Raw genomic sequence first — 26833 nt, 5'->3', positions numbered from 1 at the left:
CTTATGAGATATTACTTCACAGAACGCATGAAGCAAAAAACGTTTTATCTCTCAGAAGATCTAAACGCAAATGCAAAGCTTTCTCACCCATCCACGCTCGAGAAAATCTAAACAAGTTTTTTGACGAAGCACTTAACAAAATCATCACGTCCAACAATTCTCACGACGACAACTTAAAGGAAGGTAAAAAACTTAAAAAACAAGGCTTCAAATCTTATATGGCATAAAAACATTATCTAATTACAAGGTAACTTCATACGCCTACAGTAGACGGGGTTGCATCACATCTCCCACGCAACAGACAGAACTGCCTTCTATCGGTGTTAGACCTTGAGGAAATATACTAACTATTAGGCTATTCGATTTCATTTATTTAGAAACTAGATTCGCAGAAAAAAATGAATGAAACTTGGTAACAAATCAAGCAGAGCTGTAAAGATCTTGCTTGCTTTGATTGGTCGGATTTGTCCCCTCGATTCAAAACTTCAACAATATGCATGCGCAAAAACATTAAAAAAACATAGCAAATATAAGCTCCTGTTAACGGCCAAGTTATTTTAGTCAAAACAATTGTAATGTACGTCACAATCCACTTGACGACCGTGTCCGGCCGACGAGTCGTCGTGTCTAATTTGTTACGACCACATTCGGGGTGATTGTTAACACAGTTCCCTGTGTTTTATTGGGTATTCCAAGGTTTATAAATGTGTTTAAGAGGGGACAGAATATATGCACATGCTTTTTTTGTTTAACGATTTGTTTTGAAGACAAAAAAGAGGTTTAGACTCTTTTTAGCATAATATTGTGTCTCTAACTAACGGTAAAATTGCTGTTATTCAAAACATAAAAGAGAGGTTTAACTTCTATTGACAATGACAAATATCTCAATTTCTAAAATGCAAACTCTTCTGCATAAAATATGTCTTTCCTAAAATTTATTCGGAACTTTAAAAGAAAACGTTTTCAACCAAACGCACCCATCATCATTTAAAACGGAACGCACCATATAAATTATGGCGCGAACTTAGCTGTCATTTGTGTTCTAATTTAGAAAATGGCGGGAGGAGTGGTTCGGAAACCGTTATTTTTTCTTACTTCAATGTTATTCTGGGTACACTTCTTTAGTACAATTTCTTTGACGTTTCTACACTTCTGTTTTCATCAAGTCACACCGCCAGTTGATTGACATCCGACTGTGATGTGCGTACAAGCCACAAAATTATCTAAACCTTCCCGAACATTTCAGTAGCCTTTACTGCCTTAGAAATACAGTTGATTTTGGAATGGTGTTCTTTATCTTTCCCTGATACAATTTTGTTTTCGTTAAGCTATCGACACGCGCTGACGTGGGAATGTAAACATTACACCAAAAATATATCTAGGGATTATTTTCAAGTGTATCCGTAGTAAACTGAACTCGTAGTAAGGTTGAAGGGCCATGCTTTTGAGACATAATTTACACAATTATTTATTTCACAATTTATATCACTCAAGTTTCTTTAGTAGAAATTATTGAAATTGGTCTTGATGATGATTTGATCAACGGTTCCCAAGTACTAAAGTAGCTTCAAGTCAATTTCTGAAAAAGAAACTGTAAAAACGCACAAATAACGATAATTTATTAGTAGGTAATTAGCTATTATAACGATGGTTTATTAACACTATATTATCTAAGAACATAGCATCATTTTTAACACGTAACTTAATCAGAAAAACGCCTGTAAGTAATAACTTATACGTGTAAAGTTAAAGCCATATTTCCCGACGTCGCGTGCTTAGCCACACTTATTTAGTTTTCAGCGATCTAAGTTAAATTAACTTGGTTTATTTGATTTATTAGCTAAGTTAGATGTGGTAATTATATCTGCAGTATTGACCTGCGTGCCTGTTTGGTTTTGTGCTCGATTATTGGAGTTTCGTTTTCTGATTGTTTAATAGTGTATTTCCGTAGTCTATAAACTAATGCCTATGAGGAGAAGGTGGATGACTTTTTAGATTAAAACTAATTGAAGATCAAAAATTCTAAGCTAATGTTTTGGATATTTAAGGATCTCATAAGTAATGTTGAGTATAGAGTTGATACGAAAAAATCGTCAAACAACAGTTTTTAGATGTTATAGGTCCTCTTACTTCAATAGTCTAAGTTTTAAATTAGCACTACATACAAGTAAGTATTTCATAAAACAAGCCATCACACCATAACAACGGAACTCAATATTCATAAGAGCATGGTATTACGAAATTTAAATAATAAGGCTCGATGGTTATCACGGGTGCGCGTGCGCAGCGGAAGCGGGTTCGATGCCCGCCAGCGGAACGTTACCGACGAATATGTAATGATGTCTAATTAAACGTTATGTAAGACAATGTGTGATTTCTGGCATTGTTTTGTCAGTATGTTTTAGGACTTGATGGCAGATTTTTGAGTAGATAAGGACCTACTGCTTAATATTTAGCCATCCACTGTTGGTACATATAACGCTGACGTTACTATAAAGATGAGTTTGGAGTTAGTTTGCATGAAAACACTTATCTCAAAAACGCTTGGGCCGTTTTGAAAAATGCTGCAAATGTTTTGAAATTTACTGTTAGATAACCCACGGGACGCAGGTTAAACTGCTGGCGGAAAATACAAGCTACCTAAGCAAATAATATTTTTTACATTAAACTGCACAGCTAGTTAACAAGAAAAACGCAGTTTCTTATCTACAAATCAATGCGTGTCTACGTCGGAAACACTACATTACTAACGGACAACTCATTTAGATGCTTACAATGCAATTGTATTGTTACTAGTTAGATAGAGATACTAGAGTTCTTTACTAATGATCTTTATCTTAAACACGCGTGTGATATAACGTGGGTAATTTTGTTTTTTCAGTGTTAAGAAGCCAATGATTTGCTCATTATATTTTACTTCTTCTGAAAAAAAAAAAAACTTGATGGCGTTAACTTTTTGAATTTTCTTTTTTTAGTTTCAGGCATTCGCACACTTGATAAACGAATTCACTTATTTTTCGATCTTTAGAACAGAGATAAAAAACATATAAGGCCTCCTTGCTATATACAACCTCGTAAAACACTGTTACTCAGCTACACCCAGTTAGACTGGACCCCAACCGAAAATATTTGGGAAAAACCTGAGCCGATCACTATACAACTTACATCATTGCAGTTACTATAACAATTTTCAAACACATAACATTTGAACCACCCACAAGCCTCACCAACGAGGCTTTCTACCAAACAGTTTCACTATCGCTATGGGAGTAATATTGAACTTCATTCATAAACAAAACGTATTTCTTCAATGGACTGACATCACGCTGATCTGTACGCTAATGCATTGATTGTTATTGTTTACGTAACGTCAAATGATTATCGTGGTTTTTTAATTAAAGAGAATCTTTTGATGGATTGATTGATATAAAAGAATAATGGCAATGGTTGCGTTGGGCTATGGTTGTTTTGGTTCATCTGCCCACAACTTCAGTATTGACTTGGAGAATTTCATCATCTAAAAAAATAATTGACATTACCTACAAAGGTTTTTAACCGACTTCAAAAAGAGGAGGAAATTCTCAATTCTTCGGAATCTTTTTATTATTTCTGGTTTATTAACTATATGTCTCTCTAGTTTAAGATAAAGACCAATATGTTCTTTATCAAAACAACTGAAAGAAAATCTCAGCTTTAAGTTCATTGAACAAGATTTGAATCTCCCATTCAACATGACAAGCCCCACTTATAGATTACATTCTTACACTTCTAAGTAGTACTGTTTTTTTTTTTTTCAAAATAGACCACTTCGTTAGAAGCAACACGATATCAATTAGGTTGTCCGTCATCGGGCATCTCCAGTTGCCGATGATTTCTAAAACCTATCCCCCATTTGGGATACATTAATTCATCCATAGTTTGTTTTGTTTAGATGTTAAAATTAATTTGAAATACGAGTTCTTTTTGGCTGTCGAGTTTTCTTTGTTTAATTGAAAGAAGAAAAAATACAGCGTATTCGTTGCTTGCTAGTTGAGAAGCTGTTTTCTGTTTTCAAAATACGGATATATTTCTACTAAATCAACGTCAAATACCAAAGAGTTTACTATAAAATACGGCTTAACCGCGTCCTAAAAAGATAAATTCTAGGTTATTTAGACGAATAGCATTTCCCGAATGCCTACGGTCAGCAGTGTCGTTCTGTCACGCCACAAATTCCAGAAGAAACCGCAGGCATGCGCGTACGCATCCGAAACATCATTTTGACACGTACTGCCTCGTGAGAGATCAACCGTTAGAAAAGACATATCTGAACCGCTAGATATGAAATTGGTTTAATTTTTTATAATCTTTAACTTTTTATATCTGCATAAATTAACCACAAAAGTTCAAGCAATTAGGTAGCTCTTTTGTTTAAAAAAAATATTTTGAACAGTTTATATCTGGGCGATCATATAAATTTATTTTTTAACTCTGGTAGTGGAAAACCAGAAACCTAAATAATTAAACTGAAAATCACGCTACAATCATTATTATCACTACCAGTACCATTCCACTAATAAATGCCAATAAATCACTTGTAACTTGCGCAGACGCACCGGAAGCGACAGAGGTCGGCGTGTCAGCCGTCGCACGCGCATCAAACGATAGCTTTCGTAATAAACTGGACTCGATTGTTCGTTGTGTAATTATCGACTCGTTGGTAGACAATGTGGGGCTTCGGTTTTAGATTTATTTGAGGAAATATATGAGCTTCATATGAGTTCAGATTTAAGTATACTACCAAATTTCACAAAAACAATAAACATATTTTTGCATCTTTGTTCCGAGTTCACGGTTAAAGACCGAAACTGCAGACCGTGTTCCGACATTATATTATCCAAGAATATGAAGTAGAAGTTTACTAGCACCAAATTTCGAATGTGACCTAACATCCCAAGCTTAATTTAAAACAACGTAATCCTAGCTAATAGCTCAAGACGTAATCGCTTCATCAATTTATTGACCATCCATTGTTTTACGAAACAATTGCCCCGATAGGAATCTTGCAATCTCTAACCCCGACATAGCGAAACAATCAGTTCAAATCGGTCCTAAAGAGTGGTATCACAGAGGAAAGAAAGATAGCAGAGATGACGTAAGGAAGGTAGGTCAGGTGCCTTCTTGTAGGTCAGAGTAACATACGGTAGACTTGATCCCTTACTAGAACTAAAGAGGCGTTTGGGTTCGGTGTCATTTCAAAACCAATCTCTCAAAGATTGGTCTTGATTCAGAGGTGATTTTATTTTGGAAATAACGGGCGGGGTCTCCCAAACACCCGCATTTTGGCGCGCTCCTTTCTTAGGAGATTTTGCATCATATCATCTCCGGTAGACATGTTGTTCTCCATGACCCTAACGAGTGGTACAATTGAAGTCACCAACCAGTTAACTCAATTGGATAATACGTTCTCGGGGTAACGTTTTCACATGTGCAAGCGCAGATTGATCGATTGCCGGATACCACCATTTTGGATCTGACACGAGTCCTACATTGCAGTTTTAAATCCTTTTATTTACCGGCCTTTGAACTTCGAGTTTCGAATTCTTTATGTAGGACATGATAGTAAAATTATTTGTAGATAGGTAGGAATGTGTTTTGTTTGAATGACGATCTGCCTTGACCTAAATGGGGCCGCGAGATTTGTCGACTAGATTTTGGTGATAGTGATGATAAAAATCGAGCTCTTGATAAACAAAGGCCTGTTAGTGATTGATATCAATCTTGATTTAGGTAAGTTGGTACTTACTCCGACATTAGGTAAGTATACTTCTATCATAGAAAATGTGCCCCATCTGCAAAATTGTGATTGATCTTGTGACAAAGATCAATTTCCAAAATGACGAGGAGAACACTCACCTATAATAGAAACGTTATATACCAAAAACAAGCTTTAATTACCGAACTATAACCCTCTTATTATAAAACGCGGTATCAAATAAGTATCGGCTTTTGTACTACCTTTAATCCACCTTTAAGTACGACCTTGAAAAAACGTTATTACAAAACGCAGTTTATCGCAAGTCCTATTACTATCTGTAGTACAAAAGATAAACCATCGAGCCCCCTAGTTTAACTGCAGTACTTAGTCGACAAACGTCAAATTCCGACATTATTTACTTTTGAGGTTATTTGTTTTGTGATGAAAAAAACGAAAGTGGATATAAATATGTGTGATTTGGAATACTTGGATGTGTTAGAATACTATTGAGAGTGTCCGGGGACCCAACAGAATGCGTCATCGACAAAATCTCTTCAAATTACCTGACGACAATTTTCGATATAAATATCGATTTACGTTTTTCGAAAGAATAGTCAATTGAATGCCTGATGATAATCCAGGATGATCCTATGATGCTCAACTGGGCTCGCCATAAAGTAAGTAGCCTTTACAGTGCAAGTAGGTTGCCAAAACATCCTAATTAATTGTATACGAGTCAAAGTTTTTATTATGGATGTTTGTTTATGTTTCACGCATAAACTACCACATAGATTTTGATGAAACTCCGAAAATATATCAGATTATCATACAGTCTATTGTTTATTTACAGATTCAAGACTATTTTGGCGTTTTGCACGCCGTATCTCTGCCAGTAATATGCAATGTTTGTAAAAGACTGGAAGCTTGCTAAAATGTACAAAAATGCCTAGATGAGAAAGGGAACAAGATTGTGTGATGAAGAACAGTGCCCAACATGTATCAGTGCATTTGACTGTATAAATAGACATCGGAATAAAATATAATTTTCTACTTTTATGTTGTTTCAAATGTTTCATTTTCTTTTGGTAATTTAATGCACACGATATTCTGTGTGTAAGTTATTGTGCACTTAATTTTGAAGAGGTTCTAATTAGATGCACAACGTCTTATTTAATCATTTAAATCGGGATGAAAATAATCCAAATTATTTCTAACCTAAAAACAAAACAACTCGGATACGCGCGCTGACGTTCCGTTATACGCGCAAACTCGATAGTTGTTTAAAAGAGAATAATTGGATCATGTATATCGTTAAAAGATACTAGAAATATAAAATTACCTTTAAATAATAAAAAGTAATATTTTCAACTGCAGAGATATTTTTTTTATTATCATAGTTATTTATTTTTCATCAAAATAGACTTAACAAAATAATGTAAAAAGGAACGGCGCATAGAATTCGGAACGATTGAACGAATGATTTAAATATTTGTTGCTTATAATCTGTGGATATTATTTGAACCATAGACAAATCGAAGTACTAAACAGTCTTCTCTTAGTCTACGTTTTGTAATAAGGATGTAAAGACTATCGTAAGTACCGTAACAAACCAAGACGTCTTCAGTCGGGTTTAAACCACTACTTGCGGCAGTTTTTATAATAAGAGGGTAAGTAGGCACACGTAAATAGACATAAAACTCATTCTTGCTTTCCATCTCTTTCAATCGCCGTATGTTAGAAAGTGAGGAAAACAAAAATGGCGTCGATGACGCATTGTGGTAAAACAATCTAGTTATAGAATGCGTTAAAAGACTTAATGCTTCAGTTAAGGTACGGATAACTCATTTGAAATAGTTAACGGCTATTTTTATGTTACTAAGAAATAAATAAGCACGTATTAGGTGTGAAAGGGTGTGATCTATAGTTTTAAATTCATTAAGTTAAGGATATTTGGCCGTAAATTACAAATGGATTCTTTATGGAACGAATTTCAATGTCTAATCAAAGCTACTAAAAATCATTTTATGTGTGGATAGTGCCAGATATTTGGTGAACACTGATTGGTTTATCTATGGTCCCTGAATTGATTGACCATGCTTCTGAAATCAAAGAAAATAATAACTAAGCACAAATGCACACAACTCGTTGTACATAAGCTCTTACTTCAGGGACTTCAAGAAGTGCAAGTGCAAGCACATCTAACCACTGTGTAATGTAAGCATAAATTTGCAATTTTGTTAACCTAAAATAAGCTGCTTTTTTAAACTACGTGCTGCGCAAACGCAAACCTCAAAGCGGCAAGCATCAAGCAACTTATCAATGAAACATTTACTGGTGATGAATAATAGCATGACTCAGTCTCAATGGCAGAATATTTGTCATACTACACCATGATGCAGGCTACTAGGTCTCGATACTATGGGCATTTTGTGCATATGTAGGATTTTTACTGGTCATGGGAAAAATGGGTTTATGTTATGTGTAGTGCTTACAGTTTGACTAACCAGTTCAGCTTGTAGAATGTATAACTCCATAGACGTCCATTTAGGTTCTGATATTTAACGTGCCTGCATGTCTGTTTGTTTCACTCTTACAATGAAATAAATATGGAGTAGTTGCTTGGGGAAGGAAATAGATATGTTAAGGAAAGTACATACTCGTCGTAGTAAGAAAGTAAGTGGCTTGATTTTCCCCTGTGAAAATGCTTGATGTAAAAATAATTCTTCCCCATCATATTTAACTTCCTCGTGTCAACTGTTAACAAAACCGACAAGTTCCCGATAAATAAATAAAGCCGACATGACAATCTTTTGCGGTATTTGCGCGTGCGCATCCCACGATAACGCTACGTCACTTCCGACCGATGGAGGCTGCGATATCCGGTCAATAAACTTGTCATATTGATTTGTACTTTCATAAGGGCATTTATGTATTTTTTCTTATTAACTAACTGAGCTACGTCCTAAATAGAAGAAAAAACAAACTTACAAAAGTAATTCTAGATACGAATAAAGGATTGTTTTTATCCGACATTAATTGTAGAAGTTATGATTTGTGTTTTGTTCTCTGTACACCTTCAAAAGTTCATCAAAATGTGTCTAGTCTACATAGGCATGCATATCTATAGACTGTCTTGACTCTTCCTATTTCTATGTATCTACTATGACAATGACTCAAAACACTACCTCACATTGTAAATTAGTCATGTAACAATAATACATCATTTAAAAATGTTCCCAGAGTGAGTTATCTGTCACCATCGGAATGTGACTTACATAATGTTTTTGTTGACTAGCGGCTTATGCTCTGACGATTAGATAAAGGGCTCTTTAAACTGTTTAATGTAAGCGGGAATTTTCTTATAGTTTTAGATGTTCATAGTAACTTAGAAATATAGTGACCTGTATAAGTCTTGGTGAAGTATCATTGCGAATAAGGTAGACTTCTTAAATTATCAGATATTCCAAGTAATTTTGCTTCTAGTACATTCCTGATTTGTTTTTTTTTAACTCTGTTGCATGTAGTTTTGTACATAATAGTAAAGTTACAAAATGTTAATCCAAGTTAAAGTTATTTAACTTCAAAAGCATTGTGTTTGAGGAAAAACATAATATTTACGGTTATTTAATTTTCGTTACTGGTAATCTCAAACAATTACCGTTAAGTATAAATCTAACAAGACTCAAGCCGCTCAAATGACGTGGGAATAGATGCCTTATCTAACTTAAGTTTAACTTTAGATTAATTAATTACACTAACTACTTAACTACTAATTGGTTGTAGTTCTTAATCGTAAAGCGTAAGTAATTTCTTTATCATTGTATTTGCGTAGTGGCGTGGAAACTATTTTTGGTGAGTAAAAGATTGTTTGTGAACGTGAAATGAAACGTGGGATAGTTTACGTTGTACAGTACTAGATGGCGTTGATAGTAGACTGATTTATAAGTACTGGTGATATTTAAATACTTCCTAAAGCTTTGTATTGGGATTGATTAGATAACCTGGAGAGAAAGAAAATTATTTGGAAATTGCTTCAACTTTAATGCATTAGCGTAAGGTAAAGCCTAACAAGACCACGATATACAGGAGGTCCCGGATTTAAAATCTAGTAATATTTAAAGGTATATAGCTTTCTACGTCTAACAAAAATAAATAGATTTCCACAACCTAGTCACACCATCTGACAACAGATTAATCCAACCATCTGGACCCATAAGACCATTTACTATTCCTCGTCAAATTACGCAAAGACAAGTTGCCGACCCCAACATAACTACATTCCTATGATTTCCAGATTACCTAGAATGTTAGGACTATTTTATTCGGTTGCGCAAACGCATTTCGTCTGGCAAGCCTTGCGTATCTTCAACATCTATGGTAAACGGTAAAAAGATGTTAGTAGGCTCGGTGGGAATTTGTTTTTTTTATTTTGTAGGCTCGTATCGTTTAGTATCAGATAGCTTGTTTAGGGAAAAGTAGGCAGTTGGTCAATCTAATGAGCTTTTATCACTAGAAATAAAGCTTCGTAAGGATGGAAAACGGCAAACACGTACACAGGAAAATACCCAATTGCTCTGATCAATACCGTAGTAACAGTTGCTTTTATATGTTAATTAGCTAATTAATCCTGCTATATGCCTATAAAGAAGAAAGCACCAATTTTGCAAACAGTTTAGCTAATGACGAATTCTTGTGTTCAGGAATTCCCATCTTACAAACCCGGAACTAACCCATTTACAGAACTAATTAACAAAAAGGATAATAAATACCCACTGTCCTTAAAACCAGTTACCCAAACAAAAAAAACTGTGTAACACTTGTGAATAGACGAAGAAGAAAAGATGAATTAAATTAAAGTCTTCTTTAGGAAGTATCAAGTATTAGCTGGTCTGGTCTTGCAAGATATTTTGAACATGTCTCAACGTGTTTGAGAACTACTGGAAGTAATAAAAGGGGGGCAAGGACTAGACTCACATGGCCTTATAGAGATGTTTTATTACTTACATGGAAATTGGGCTGTGATGGCTCTTGGAATAAACAGTTACTTAATTAGCTAATGATCTACTTTTTTCATTGTGTAAAAACCGTTTTATAAGCGTCTATTAGGTAATGACTTGTTGTCATTAACTAATACATGTAATTAGGTAACTAAGGAAAATGTCTATTTTATGGTAAAAGAAAGAAACTCTCAGTCTTCGAAAGTCGCATATTGGGACCACTTTGACAAGCAAAATAATTAGGCTTCAACTTTTTTACTAATCAAGTCTACGAACCCATGAACATGGGAATCTTCTTACAAACTGGAACGTTCAGATGCAATTTTTTTTTCTTCTATTACAATAAACGCCAATTTTGTTCAGTTAAGTAGTCACCGTTGATATGACAAGTTAATTCTATAAGATACCTTTATTAGCTCTTTTCATCTAACTCAAGAACACATACCTAGTTATGACAAGCCAGTGAAATGTTTTCTAAGAACCCCATCCTAAGTAGCAGATGTAATTCGACGTCTGCGCACCTGTTTACTTCTTGTAATGGGTATATTAAGTTGGTACTTATGTTTCAATGTTGGCCCAACTGTGGCCAATGTTGGTTTTGAGGTAGTTGGTTGTTGGAACCAATGTTGGTGAGAATTTTTGAGTGTCATTTGTTTTTGTAAGAAAGAAATGCGATTGGGGATAGAAATTATAGCACTGTTATGTTCAAGATTAAAAAATTAACAAAGGTTTGTCATATCACTTTATGGGAAACCACAAAAGAAATACCTATCAACGATAGCATTTATCTGGTGTCAATGAAAAATTACATAAAAAATCTTACCTCTAACAAATCGTAGAGAAACTCCACATAACTCATTATCGTGGTGATTAATTAAATTGTTAAAAATAACTCACTATGAACCTCACTGCACAAAGTCTCTTGTCGGAGTGGCAACTGCAAAATATAATTTGTTTATGCTAGGTTACCACACCTATGCGCCTACGCAGTTTTTTTGAGACACCTGCCTTTCTATATATGGATACTAATCAACAGATTTTTATTTTACATTGCCGTTTTTTTATTCATAATTTTTTTCGACCGCCATCTGTGTCATTGACACGGCAGAAAAATTGCAGACATTTCTTTTAATTTCAACATTTTTGGTACTTATATGATTTACTGTAATTTTGAAACTTTGATAAAATTATATTCTTAAACTTTGATAAAGTATTTTCTCTATAATAGTAGCAACCATAAATGCTTAGTAATTATCAAGATTTAGCAGAAAAATACATGCCAATATAAGTGTGCGAAGCAGTCCGCGAATCATCGTCAAAACCGGTTTGAAAAGTAGGCTTGCAAAATACAGCTACGGTGTTAGTAATCATGCAGTACTGTGATTTCTCGGCGACAAAAAACTAACTTGACTGTAGATTATAACGTACAGGTGCAATAAAAAACTAACAACGCCATGACAACTTTAATACCAAAAGTAAGGCGGGAAAAGACCCAAATACTCCATACTTAGGCAGTCTTCAATTTCAAGATGCACAAAAGAGGTTACATAATAATAAATCACGCTAGTTACACACGTCAAAATGCGCTTACGCACCAAAACCACAGTTAATATACACTAATGATAGAGTAGTGCTGCCTCAGCAACCGACAATCAAACGAGATTCAAATGAAAGCAGTTTCGTTTGGCTCCTTCAGAAACACGCCCGAGGCGCGGATGCGTCGAAAAAAAAACAAAAAAGCTACGGTCGCGTTCGCGTGCACCATCCGTGGGAACGTTGGAACAATAAAAAGTATTTAATCGACTCGATTATCCAGAGTTGCTATTTGCGAAAAATTCGGACCATCTTATACATGTACGGCATAATTTAAATTTAATATTACGCTGTCTTCAACACAATGGTTTGCGGTGCGAAATTGCGAATGCGACAGCTTTTGTTGTTAAAAAAAGATGGCGGATGTAATTACAGCAGTAGATACGAAATTTTGATTGTTAATGGTACTTGACGTTTCGATATGGTCATTATCGAGAGGAGGTAGCGATTTTTCGCGGATAGTATTTTAGTTGTAGCCAAACATAATGTTATTTAATTGTTTAGAATGTACCCAGTTATTTAGAATCGTGTTTTAGATGAAGGTTATTTCTCTATCCATCATGTTAAAGTTTTCAAATAGAGTACAACATGTAAAAGGATGCAAATAATATCAAAGCAAGACCAACTGTCAGACCCAAAATGTCATGTCTCTAAAATCTTTCTACAAAGTTCAATAACACAGCTGATTTGCATTCGCCAAGACTTTGAAACCGCTTCGTCCTGAGAATCGATAAAGACGATCGGATTCGCGCCGAGAATTTCGGATTCAGGTCCGAACGACCATATAGGTCTAATAAATTAAGAGTCGACCTGCGTGCGCGCATTACAAAACGATGACTAAACATCGTGCAATCTTGTACAACCTGATTTTTGTCGTGACTAATGCGAATTCTGATTTGGTAACTAAATAACCAATTTTTCTCTTGTTTTTGAGGATTTTCTAGAGTTTTATTTATATTTATTTGTTATTTCTTAGTTTTAAATTCTGGCACTCAGCTGAATCCAGTTAGGAAGCCGACCCCATCATAGTTGGGAAAAGGCTCGGGAAATGCGTTTTAAACCTTTTTGACAAAACCGCTTCTTTATTCTTTAATAGTGGTTAAATCAACAACAATGCAGATTTCCATTGATTGTGATTGTGATTGTGATTTCGATAGATTGTGTCCAAAAAGGTTCACAAACCAACAACTGGATTATTTCTTTGAATGCTCCAAAAACATCATTAAAAGTATCAAATGTCGTTAATAACACATTCTTGCTCACTCACCCGTGAAATCACATAAGAACAAAATTGCCCCTAAGAGCCCAATTACCATAACATTAACTAACTAAATTAGGACATACAATCTTTAAAGATTCCATAGAATTTGTCAGTTTGACTTGTTAATATTCTTTCTTAAAAGTCACGGTTCAGAAATTCTCCCACGAACAACAAAATACATACATAAGTCTGTCAACTAGTAAAGAAACTACATTTAAATTTAAACTCTATAAATAGGAAGTAAGTTTCATATTCTTTTGCGTAAAAACTTGAAGGCCACCGGAAATCAAGTGCGGTTGGATTATTGGGATCGCGATCACAGTTTAAATATGGCCGCGCATCCGGTCAATTGAGTGTCTATTTTTACTAATTAAAAAGGCTGGATCTGCTTCCAATGGAAACTAGTAACTGTATAAATTAAAATTAAATAAAGGATACGTCTGATTAAGACAATCACATTGAATTGGACACAGTTCATAAATAACAACACATAGGAAGGCAAAGAACGGAATTAATGCCCAAAAAACAATTTCATTCAAGTTTAGTTACTGTAAGGAACCAACTTCCATAAAAAAACTAATCAAAATTTACAGCCACCATCAAAATACAATTTCAGTAAATGTCCACTGGACTTATTAACTAAAAGCACCATGATAAGCATTAGTATCTAACATGCAACCATAATAGGATTATCCGTTTGTACATCTGATAACTTAGAATGACAACCTTCCGTGATGTTACAATAATTAAGATTCCTGATAACGTTGTATATGCTAATTCGTTTTAATTAGTGAAAAGGGATGGGTTATGTGAAGACAAATTATGAGTAATATGTGTATTTGAATAGCTGACACATGACAAAAAAAAACATGACTTACTCCCCATACATAAGTCATGTTTTTTTTTTCTAGGAATTAAATAAAGTATAAGTACCTAATAATTTAAAATGTTCTACAATCATTTTTGGACGATAATCTGACTGCATCATTCGTCATTTAATTCAGTGTAAATCGAACATTTTAAGGCAGCTAACCTGTAATAATTTTCAAAAGGGTTTATAGTCCAAAAAACTGAAATTACTAAACAATCCACATTGACCAATTTCAAATGGAACCCTTTATCAAAAAAGGTTCTTTTCAAATCCATCCATCAGATTCGTATAATTATAACAATCGTATATGGCAACTCTGACAACCTGTAATTGATGCGTTCAAATTTTAAAAAGCGTTCCAAAATCGATGGTAATCATATTCTTTGATTTAATTGTTGTTAGGTTGGTAATGTTCGATTCGAATCCGTTATAATTTGAATAATTGAATGATTGGCAGTTTCAAGTTTAGGCGTATTAATGTTAAGTGAGAGATATTAATAAGGGTTTTTCTCATGAGTGTATTCATATAAGTCCAATAGAACAACAATGGACTGTTATTTGAATAGAGAAAAACAAGTCTAAAGAAAAAAGGTTCGTTATACAATAGTTCTCAAAGCTTTGAAATTAGTGAGCAGTTAATCATTTCTCAGTCGCCATTCTAAATTGAAAAGGTTTTAAAATTACGTCCAATTAAATCTACACTCAATTACTTTGAACAAGACAGCTGTAATACAAGATACACGTAATTATTCCACAGTCATAGTTATTTAAAAAACAACACAACACCGGCCCCGTCTAGTCCAATCACCATTATTAGTCTAACAACATTCAGGCCCATTTCTTTAATACAAACTAATCGACTAAGAATAGTGAGGGGACTTAACTAAATAAAACAGTCGATCCCCACACTATCAAAGGCTGATGGCTCAAAGACTGTGTGGGGAAGCAAAACTACTCCCAATGGACATGTAGCAATAAACAGTAGGGCTTCAGATAGAAACCAGACGTCTTAACACGAAGGGCCCTTTGTTTAGAACATTCATAAATAAACCTTCAAGTAGTGACCTCCTTTGTGTTAATATTGGAATCATAATAAAAAAAAAATCTTAAGTTCTTCATTTGAAAAAAGCGTAGGAGTATTTTTGTGATCGGCCTACATAGAAAAACAAAAGCGATTCAGTTTGAAATTAACGATTGTCGTGTGTCGGCCAAAAATAAAGCTCAACTCAAAAATTCGGATATATTCAGAAAAAATAAGCCATATGTCGGTATCAGCTGATCGGCCTCCATTATACCCAGTAATGCCTCTTAGGACAGGTAAAAGTTTTTTGGGTGGCAACTTTCAACAGCTGTTGGAGTGCGTGCACGCATTCGGAATCCCGAAATTTTCATACAATTTGAAGTTTCGTTAATGTATCCGAACATCTGCTCAAGCAGGTGCTGTCCCGGAATTGTTGAATTTCGAACACTCCTTGTATCGAATTATTAGTTTTTGCCTGGTTATTGATGGATATGGCCGTGCTTACGATTATTTAAGATGGATTTTATTGTTTTTTTTTATTTTGAAAAGGCTACGCTTTAATGTTAATCAATTTTACTGTATTTTATTTCACATTCTTTATATAACGTTCATTTAATTTCTACATAAAATTCCCCTCCTTTCTTTCATCATACAACCCTAATTCAGTCAATATCTGCAAAAAAAAGCAAACAAAATCCTTTCCCCTTCCCAATCATATAACTTTGCTTTCCATAACCGGATATGTCATTTTATCAGTCCGCATTTTTTTCTCGTCCGCATCCTTACTCGATTCATATCGATGTTTGTACCGATTACGATATCTCGGATATCGGATGTCGTATCCGTTCAGTTGATATGTCTCGAAATGATTAGGCTGAATCAGTATGTAGCTTCTGCGAAAGATAAGGGCTTGTTGTGTGTCTGTTTGTGTGAATGTAATTAAGATTGATTGAAGAATTTATACCTACTGAAAGAATTAGTCAAGAGAATAATCAGAATAATGAAGAATACTTTTCTGAAAGCAGTTTACTTCACTTACTAGAAAAAAAACACAACACTAGAAAAACATGTTAAAATGAAAAAAGTAAGTTAATAATTATACGCTTAACAATAATTATGCAAACGCATTCACGAGCAAAATAACAACCCTAAAAAACCATCGACAAAATAATTAAAACTCTCAAACCACAAAATGCAATTACCCAACCGTATCCACCATATGAAAATAAAAGACCCAAAACATACGTTATATAGGTAAAATAGGCAACAAAAAATAGAGATCCGTAGAAATCTCTATTATTTGCGTCCTTTGTACGGAACACCCCGGGTATCGTGTTCGCAACAGCTGACGTTACAAAAACTACCCTTCTTCCTTTATAAAGCCGTAATATTCAATATTGAAAACACTTTTGTACACTCATATTGAATACGCGTACGTCTGTCGTTTCGGAATTTTAAGTAAGTAGGTAATGTTACGGTGTTTCCTATTAAATAAATAAAAAAATATGGCACAATTTTGAAGGATCAGAGCTCAAGATCACACTGCAAACTTTAGTCGGCCGATAGTTTGCCTGGGCTAATAAATTACCTCTAGTATGATGTTGAATGGTAGTACGCACATAACAATGATTAGGTATTTAGACGGTATCAGAGCTACTGAAAACTTGGATGAGAATTAAGATTTCTTAAAATAAAAAATTGACAATAATTCTTTAGTTGTAGTAGTGTAATCTTAGCCTACATTTTTGGCAAAGTAAATCAATGCAGCTTAGTTATGAAACCTTATTAAATCGCCAAGTAAGATTGAAAGATAATCCAATTGTATGCTCTGTGTATTTTGTTTCAATTAGTTGAGTTACATAATACGTTGTTTATACTTCTATAGTATTATATAAAGAGGAAAGATTTAATTGCTTGTTTGTTTGAATCTGAATCGAATATACTCCGGAACTACTGAACCGATCTGTACAGTAAACGCCTAATTATCAAATTCTTTATGAAACACTTTATAATACCTTCTACAGCCTTCAAGTCCTAAAGCCAATTCTAAACTCAAATTCTATTCATCCAGCCCTAATATATTCCTAGGCACGCGACACCCACCAATAAAAATCTAACTAACAATAATTCTAGCACATTCGATTACCAACAACGTTTTTTTTTTCGCCTTTTCATGCACGGTTCGTTTCCCAAGCTCGCACATGGCACACAGGAATTTGACACGCAGATGTTCCACAGACAATAAAATACCTAATAAAGATGGCCGCCACTGAGTTGCACTTTAGGATATTATATTGGTTTGTATCATGCAATTTTATTGTTGTTTTAAGTTGCACTTAATTTAAATTATATGAAAGAAAGTTATTTTGCTAATTGGATGTTTTGAGTGTAAATTAAATGAGAACTTTTTAATGCTTTGACGTTTAACTTAAACTTACAAACATGTAAGTTGTCTGTTTTGTTTATATTTTTCCACAAAATGTAAACGAGGTATTCTTAATTACTGCCTAATTTTAATTAAGCTAAACTATGCATAATTATTCCACATAAAAATAACAAACAAAATAAAAAACAAGAAAGCTGTGACATCCATTAGCGCATGCGCGTGTGAATTATCATGCGCTCGGAAAGATCATCATACCATTACTAAATGTCAAGCATACTATGAATGTTATATACCTACTGTGTTGCGTATTTATAGAATACATAATATATTAAAATTCTTTTAAATATGCAACTTAAAAGACCTAAGTATATGTATACTTAAGCATGTTAGTGGATGTCACTGCAAGATTGAAAAGTGCTGAAACTTTATGCGCAAATGACTTAACGGATTTTGATGAAACTAAATAGTAATGTAGCTCATATAGCATCAGGTTAACTCAAGAAATAGGTGAAACCAATGTAAGAAGCTAGTAAAATAAAAAAAAAATACAAAATGTGTGTTGAAATGCTTCAAGCACCCATACAAACTTGGAATAAGGAAATACTATTACGCTTTACCACGAAAGTTCAACAGGGTCGTATTGACCCCACGACCTATTGATCTAATGTTTACTAGCTTTTAGTCGTAGGGTTAATGTGGGGGCCTTTATTTAGCAGGGGAGTGTTAATATCAGACTGATTGATTTAAATATACGAGTGTTAAAAAGGGTAGAGTTTTAAACAAAAAAAGTCGCTAATAATTAAGGCCACAGCAAATAGGAGAAAAAAAGTCTTTACACTACAATGTTTGCTCTTTAACCGACTTTAAAAAGGAGGTTTTCAAAATAACTAACCATCCTTTAATTGGGTACCCAATTAAATCATGTTCATTACACTTTAAAAACGTAACAAGCGTATAAAGAATGTGTGAAATCCTGCCTCACCAGCTGAGAGCGTATATTACGTGTATTTACGCGCAATCCGCACTCCGAAATTGCACTATGTACCTATGTATTCTTCGTTATTTACTGACGATAAAGTGGCTTATAAGCAAATAACTTTGGCGCCATGAAACCTGATGCCTTGCAAAATTTCTTTCTAACTGATACTAGGCTCTTACACTATTAATAGCTTGATATTTGCCTGCAATTTATTTGTCAGTTGACATTGCGGAATTCCAATAATAAAAAAAAAACAAACATGAATAAAACAGATAAATAATTTAACCAAAGAGTTTTTAAGCAACATAACTTCATCGACTTTTAAATTTGGAACACGTCAAAAAGCGCGCTATAAATCGAAAATGGCGCCTTGAGAAAGCCATCAATTTGATTTTACGATGATTCTTTATTGCGAGTATTTTTAAGCCTCGGGTCATAGCCGTTTGACATTTTGTATCTGGAAATACTAAAACGAAATTATTTTTTATTGAGGATTGTCCTCAGGTCATCGGTAAAGATGAGCTAATTCTTTGATTGGTTTCGGTTAAAAGTAATAATGATATTACATACCATGCTTTTTTTACTTTGCAGATTTTTTATTGCCCTTGTTCATGTATTAGGAATTTATACAGTCAGTCAAAAATGTTACGAATAATGAGGACGGATGAAGTTCTTCGGGATTATAAAAGTCTAATACAGTATGAAAAATTGAAATCTTCTTAGGTTACCTATGTTAATAAGTATTTAAGTATACTTACTATTAATAAAAACAAAAACCGTTGAAGTATTTTTATGCCAATGGTAAAATAGCACATTGTGGGTTTGAGTACCTTCAATAAAATCTTAAACATTTTAATGTTGACATAACGAAGTGTGATTTACAACGCTTCTTCAGATAAACAATAAATATTGTTAATTTATTTACATAGTTGTAATTCATGACGACATATTAAAAACCTACCTCCGCTATACCTACGAAACTTTTAATTTAAAATATCCAATGAAAATATGTTAGAAAAAAGGTTCATATGCATTCGCAAAAATACTTGAAAAATTATTTTAATTGCAATTTAAAGTATCTACCTACCTACTTATTTTCCAAAATATGAGTTAGTGGCTAATTTTGTTTTTTTATCGATATATTAAGGTGGACTTACTTCACTTCTACATAAGACACATGATTCTCAAATCTCAACAAGAATTCAAACGCGGTAAATATTGCAACATCTGCAAAGCAAATTAAGTAAAATTCTTCGTCCTCCGCATACCGCTGGCGTACGTGTAATTTTGCATATATTTGCCACTGGCTTTTGCATAATATCAGATACAGATATGATAACATATCTTTGACAAGTAGGTCACATGTTTGATCAACGAAAAATTTTATAAAGAATCCTTTATTTAGAACGATTTATAAAAAAAAAACTTAGAACGTAACGAATTTTTATAGAAAAAAGTTATTATTATTTAGAAATTCTAAAGCATCGTATTGTAAATAAAAGATACAAGAATGCATATAAATGCAAATGTTTGTAAATAAATGCATTTTCTTCAGGAAAATGATGAATATGTTATGGACCATGTGATTAATTCGGGCATTATTTATAATGCCCGAGCATTATGAATAATGTCTAGCTTTATCGGGCCAAGTGAGTAATAACTATCTTAACTTCATTATTTATCACATTGCACGGGCATTATTATATTGCTACATGATAGTTGGGCAATTTGATAATAAAGCTATATTTTATGCGGTGCGGGGTGGCAGTTGTTCTAATAAATAAATCCTGTTACTTGCTACATATTTTATGATTATTGTTTTAAATTATATGTTATATTTTAATGGGAAATTATAAGTCTAGCCACAAAATTACTAATTGGACAATTGTCATCTAATTTACTAACTCGGCCTCGTTTTTCTTGATCTCATTTTTCTTGGCTCGTTTTTTTATGGTAGAATTTAATTTGGATTCAAAACATTGTATTAAAAACTGAACTTAGTGACGAAAACGAATCGCTGCAAAACCGACTCCACGTAGTCTTGTCTGCCCTACCCCTAGAGTGCAATTCAAAACCGCGTAGGCGCGGAGGGGCGAGGCGGCCTGCGAGCTGAGGCGCAGGTAGTTTTAACGCTCGCCGCCGCGGCTGAGGCTGGCCAGCCGGCCAGCAAGCCGAAGCTGCGGTGGTGAGCGTGAAAACCATCTGCGACGATAAGCTCGCATGGGACCGCCGGAGCCCCGCAGCGCCGGAGCCGTGACAGAAGCCATGCTTGCTGCATGTTGCATGCTTACTTCTATGCTCTGTCAATTGATATGGGATGTGTTATATTTAATTTATTTTAAGTTAAATGTCAATAACAATAAAAAAAATATGAAATTAAATATGTTTGTATTACTTTGCCCAAAAGGTCATGGGCAATATGTATAGTGCCCGGTCAATTTGATTGTTTGAATAATTATTATCAAATTGCACTCTCATATTGGGCATTATTCATAATGACCGGGCATTATGTATACTGCCCAATTTATCACTTGGTCCATAACAAATACAACAATTTCTAGGTTTCTAGTAGTAATCTGTATTGCTATCTGATTATAATAACGCAGATTGTGAAGAGGTAAACATTGGTATCGCGATTTTAGACAATGATAAGTATGAGTGGCATTCAAAACATGTCTTCAGCAGAAATAAACCGCTAACAGAAAGAAGAATTCGTCTCTCGTACATTCTTTTAAATTGCTGTTGAAACCTGTACATATCCGTTTCATTGAAACTTGCCATCAATGCATCGGCAGCTTCATTCAACCAAGTATAAACCTACTTAAGAATTAAACCTAAGACCTGAATTAAAACTTCAGTATTTAGAAAGGCGTCTTAAAAGGTGAAAGTCATGCTTTCATGCTTCGCAAAAAACTCGCATCTCGTCGCGGCCTTGCCAAGGTAAGTGCAAGGGGGACATAACGGTGCCTGCGCGGGCGCACCAGCCGCCGCACGCTACCAAACATTAATTTTCATACACCATCGCCGACTTCGGCATCCACCGAACGTTCCCACAGTGTGTCTCGTACGTGAGACACAACATAAACAGCAATGGACACGCTTGACACACGTGCCTCGTCGGAAATCAATATGGCTTTTTGATACACTTCCTTTCAATATGTCGTACTTAATGATCGTCTAATATGGTGTTGTTCCATAAAATGCTGTTCAAATTTCATACGCGTCACGTAGGTATGCCATCGGTTATGGGAAAGCTAGGTAACGGTTGCTAGCCTTATTGAGAAGGACTGTTAGGCATCCGCGATGGTATTTGTAAACAAAGGTGTAATTCCGTAAGAGTTATTTTCTCCAGCTAATAAGATATTTCATAAGTCGTTACGTGGTAGTGTCATCAGCATCCATATTGTCATCGCACAATAAAATCTGGGTTGAAATCTTATTGTTTCAAAGTAGGGTAACTATGCTCGCTGTTTTTTCAAGGACGTTTCAATATAATAACAGCCCAATTAAATAACTGAAGCGTGTACGATGGCCAAATTGATAAAGCTTACAAGGACATTCCTATTAAGTATTGCAAATTTATACAACATAAATACCTATGTAGAGATGTTTTGTAATTTCTGACACACAAATTTTAAATACCTAATCTTATGTATTCGTAAAGTATTTTTAGAGTCAGTTTTCCGCGAAACACCTTACCGTAAGTTTTTGTACTTAATGAACTATTTGTCATTCAAAACGCATACTTGAACTGCAGCTGCAACTACACAAATGTCCCCTCTCTAAGAAATAATTCAACGGAGGGACTTGCCCTAATCAAAAAGGGACACTTACGATTTGGCTGATCTCCGTGATCGGAATTGGTGTGATGGTTTTATCCGAGCTCTGGGGGAGCGACGATGCGCTGGGAGTTGGCGAAACTCCTGGGGAGGATGGGCCATTCCCGACGCTCTCCTTAGAAGTGCGGTTGGGAGACAGCCTCGCTGGAAAGCTGAGGGTCTTCGTCCACTGCGATAAGCTACGCACCATCTTGACTGTTCATAAGCACAACACTCGTTCACTGAACTCTTTATGACGAGCGACACGCGCGCTCGCTAACACGGTCCGCGGGCGAATGAGGAATCGAGGAGGGCAACAAAACGTACAGCCTGTGCAAGTTGCGACTTGACCGGGTGGAGGGGCGTAGGGTGGCGGTGTGTGCGTCTCGATGCAGTTCCCACTCCGGCCACCTATGGGTTTTGGGTCGGATTTTCTTTTGTTTATCGCATCGCGGCTACTTTGTAGAGCAAAAAGTTTGAGCGGCCACCTCTTGTAATGAATTGGCAGTTAATTTACAGTTTGTTGTGTTGATTTAGTTCGTTATATCCGATTAGTCATACAACTAGTTTTAAGGAGAGGCGTTGTGGTCCGTTGGAATACCACTTTTTATGACCCTTTCCCTTTCAAACATGTTTTGTAATTATTTACCGGTTTAAATGTATTATTGTATTTATATACTGTAAAATACATTTCTTTCGCATGCCGATAGGTACGTTAGTGACAGTTATTTCAAAAAAGGCCATTAAGTCACGCCCTCAAAAGTGCATTTCAACGCAGACTTCAAACCCATATACCTCACACATTCATTAGAATTTGCAACGCCCTATAAACGCAGAAAATAACTGCACGTAACGAGGGTGGCACCCTTCGTACTTGGGTAAAACTAAAACGCCAAGATATGTGCGAGCCGACTGCAAATATAGACCGCTTGAAATATTTGCTCGTATTGTTGTGGGTACGCAATAAACAAGGACATTACGACGAAATAAACATCTTTAATTATTATAAAACATCTCAATCCTTGTTGCTGGTGATTCACAAAGATTTTCTAAAAGAACTAAAATGAATATAGGATCCGATTGCCGATTGTCCAGAAATCATGCCATCCACATACCTATATTCGAAACGTCAAGTTTTGAATTACTGTACAATTCTACAAAGTTTTATATCTCCTTAAAAGTTAATATGAACAAAAAAAAAGGTTAACAGTAAGCGTCTGGCTCAGGATAACCAGGGGTGCGTAAGACGCGAATCCGACACAATGGCTGCGCAGGATTGCGTGACAACTTCCTGATGCCACGTGCGCGCGCAGCTGACGCCCGCAGCGCATGCGCAAGAGCATAAAATTCGAGGGGTTCGAAGGAAACTGCAAGTGGAATAGTAAGAACTCTATTGTTTTTTGCTTCCTTTGCCATCCACTTAGGTAACATTTTTTTTACTTAACACTCTAGTCCATACAGACAATGAATTTTAACTAACAAGTCCTCGTTTATTAAAAATTCCTTCGCACGTGTCACTAATGTTTTTTTTAGTATGCATATCTTATCTAAGCCAATCAGCTTAAACCCGAACAAGGTCTTCATTCATATTCTAACTTGACGACTTTATCTTTCAATATTGAATTTAGTCCAGAGTCCAGATACAAGGACAGAGGTATTCAATTCAGGACTTAAGTGTGATAATGTGACCTAGATCATCTAAATCCAATACATATTTTCCCTGAAAAAGATAAAAATACGCATTGAGCCTATCCTAGTTCTTCGCTTTCATATTTGTCGGAAGCTTGATAACGTATCCCATTAAAGACACTGTCATATACAAAAAAGGGGTCATTACTGCCCTCGCTATAAATACAGGGGTCCAATGAGCCCCTGGACCACCCTACCCTACCAGTCTATTGTTCATAGTGATGGGGTTGTTCTTACTTGAAGCCCACTTAGATGCTTGATGTTGGCACGGTTCTATGTAAGGGTAGTTTGAGTAGTTTGTTGTTTGATATTTTTTGTGCTGTTGTTTTCAGATAAAAGTTTTGGATTTTAATCAGGACATCAGACATAATCAGGAAAAAAATTGTATGGGTTCCAAATTGAACGTTCAGTTTTAGTAAGAGTTTATGTTCCCGTAGCTTTAAATATGATGAGTACTTGTAAAATTCTAACCGGATTTAACGAAACCTATGCTTAATTGAGTTAAATAAAATAACATATAGGATACTACAGGCCGAAAAAAGTAATAATTAAACAAACCTTGGATAATTGACGAACAAAAAAGAAGTAAAAATGGACCCGTTCACAAGTGTTGTGTCCACAATTGCCCGCCAAGGTGACAACAATAAATGCTATAGAATTCAAAAAAGCATACCGTTCAATTGTATCCAAAATGACTCATTCGAATCTATAATAGGCATCGACAAAAGGTAATAGGCAAAAGAGTTTGCATTATAGCCCATAGTTCTATGTACCGGATACTTGAAAACCTGTCTTGAATTTTTAACTAAAAGAATTGCGCAAATCAAAACAAAATCAATTGCCATTTATTTCCCCTTTTTGCCATTTGATAGGCGTCTACAGTCTTTTATAATGGTTATTTATGTCACTTCCTTGTTGGAGCTTGGGAACCACATACAAACATTATGGGAATGAGAAATGTTTCTAATTAATTCCCAGTTTAGATGTTCTACAAATATTTAGATTGCCAAGTAAATCTGATTTAGAGTATCAATAAAAAATATCGTGACACTTACCTAAAAGTGAATTTTCGGCTTGTATGTGCTGCTTGCTTAAAAACAAAAATACTTTTATTCATTATTTTACAGCATAACAATAACCTTTACACTAAGCATTGTTTTAATAACATCTAAAAGACGCAATGCTAAATACAATCCCCATGTTTTGACATACGATGGCTCCTTTGAAAAAACAACCGAAAATCAAAATAAATTACGCGAAGAAGAATTTGGTTACGCAATTTTTAACTCACCATATGGCACAGAAAAACATCGATTTGTTACGTCTTAAGGGATTAAAGTAACTATCCAATAATTAATATGCATTTACATGTGTTTTGTGCCGACAGTTATTGACGCATTTAAGTCAATTTGCTCAGTAAAAAAGCGAACTATAAATAAAAACTTAATCTCAAGTTAAAACAAAGACGTGTAAAATGTCACGTAGATTTATCCGCGCTTTCGAGGAAAGTGCGGTGACCATATTTTTTTGGATGTCTTGTGTTCATTATGAAACTAATTTAATTATCATTTTGTTTTTAAAGCAATCTGAATGTATTGCTTTATTCACGCTTGAGTAAATTCTTGTTGTTATCGATTCACTTACAAGGGTCAACCACTATTGTTTTAAATACTGGTTTATCCCAGTAGATACGGAAAATCCATTTTTTTGAGTCGGTGGCAAAAAGGTTATTGCGTATCAACAAATTGTTGTATTCACGGATTTCTAGTTAAAACAAAAGAGCCATAAATGATGACAGACACAGTACCAAATCGAACATAATAAGTGAATACAACTATTTTTTATCCTATAGCAGTTTGGAGTAATAATTATTTCCTTTTACGAACTTAATATATATTTTTTTAAGTATGTTTATTTATTTACTCAACAAAATCATTAACCAATTCTGTTACATTTATATTCAACCTCACAATTTACTCTTTTTTTTACTAAAACCATTTCGCTAAGTACCTACGTAAACCGAGACTTATCCCTCTAATCCCAAAACGCATAACCACCCTACATTCTCAAACAAGGGTTCCATAATATTAAAAACTAGTAAACGCATGTACAAAATTAGTTCACTGTCAATCTGCCAAGCTATTTCTGAGCCTCGTAAATTACTTTCTTATACCGTAAAATACTTAAGCAAGGCCGTATCATGTTAATTAGTGTTCTGAACTTAGTTTAGAATATTTTGGAAAGTGATTTAGTCAATACATGAGTGATTGATTATTTTTGTTTAAACAGAACAAAGGATGGTAAACAGTTGTCAGTTGTGTGTGACAAGCTTCAGTAATTAATAACTTAATGAATGGAGAAGTATGAACACATATTTAGATATAATGATAGGTACTTTATTCTGTGTCAGATTATCATGTATCACCCTTACATTTTATTAATTCACTTGTCCAAAGGAGTACATGCTGCTCTACCCTTCAA

At 34.8% G+C, this 26833-nt stretch overlaps 1 protein-coding gene and 1 long non-coding RNA gene across 5 annotated transcripts in view; one reads left to right on the top strand and one right to left on the bottom strand.

Annotated features, from left to right (window-relative positions):
• LOC110369716 (TNF receptor-associated factor 4) overlaps positions 1-26833 on the bottom strand; it is a 91618-nt gene that overhangs the window by 7670 nt on the left and 57115 nt on the right. The window contains exon 1 of one of the 4 annotated variants that reach the window (XM_064036230.1): positions 22680-22984. The exons of 2 other annotated variants lie outside the window; for them this stretch is intronic. In XM_064036230.1, coding sequence (XP_063892300.1) covers positions 22680-22874 — 195 coding nt within the window. In that variant the 5' untranslated portion in view covers positions 22875-22984. Of the gene's footprint in view, positions 1-11557; positions 11644-22679; positions 22985-26833 lie in introns of those variants that run through there. One more of the 4 variants, XM_064036233.1, reaches the window with a different exon arrangement.
• On the top strand, positions 5938-6791 carry LOC135117334 (uncharacterized). Its single transcript, XR_010276814.1, has 2 exons — positions 5938-6414; positions 6588-6791. It is a non-coding gene; the product is annotated as an uncharacterized LOC135117334 (long non-coding RNA).

Source organism: Helicoverpa armigera, chromosome 9 (genome assembly GCF_030705265.1).
Source record: "Helicoverpa armigera isolate CAAS_96S chromosome 9, ASM3070526v1, whole genome shotgun sequence".
In the NCBI taxonomy this organism is placed as follows: domain Eukaryota; kingdom Metazoa; phylum Arthropoda; class Insecta; order Lepidoptera; family Noctuidae; genus Helicoverpa; species Helicoverpa armigera.
Note: the sequence above shows the minus strand (reverse complement) of the source record. Positions and strands in the feature narration are given on the sequence as shown.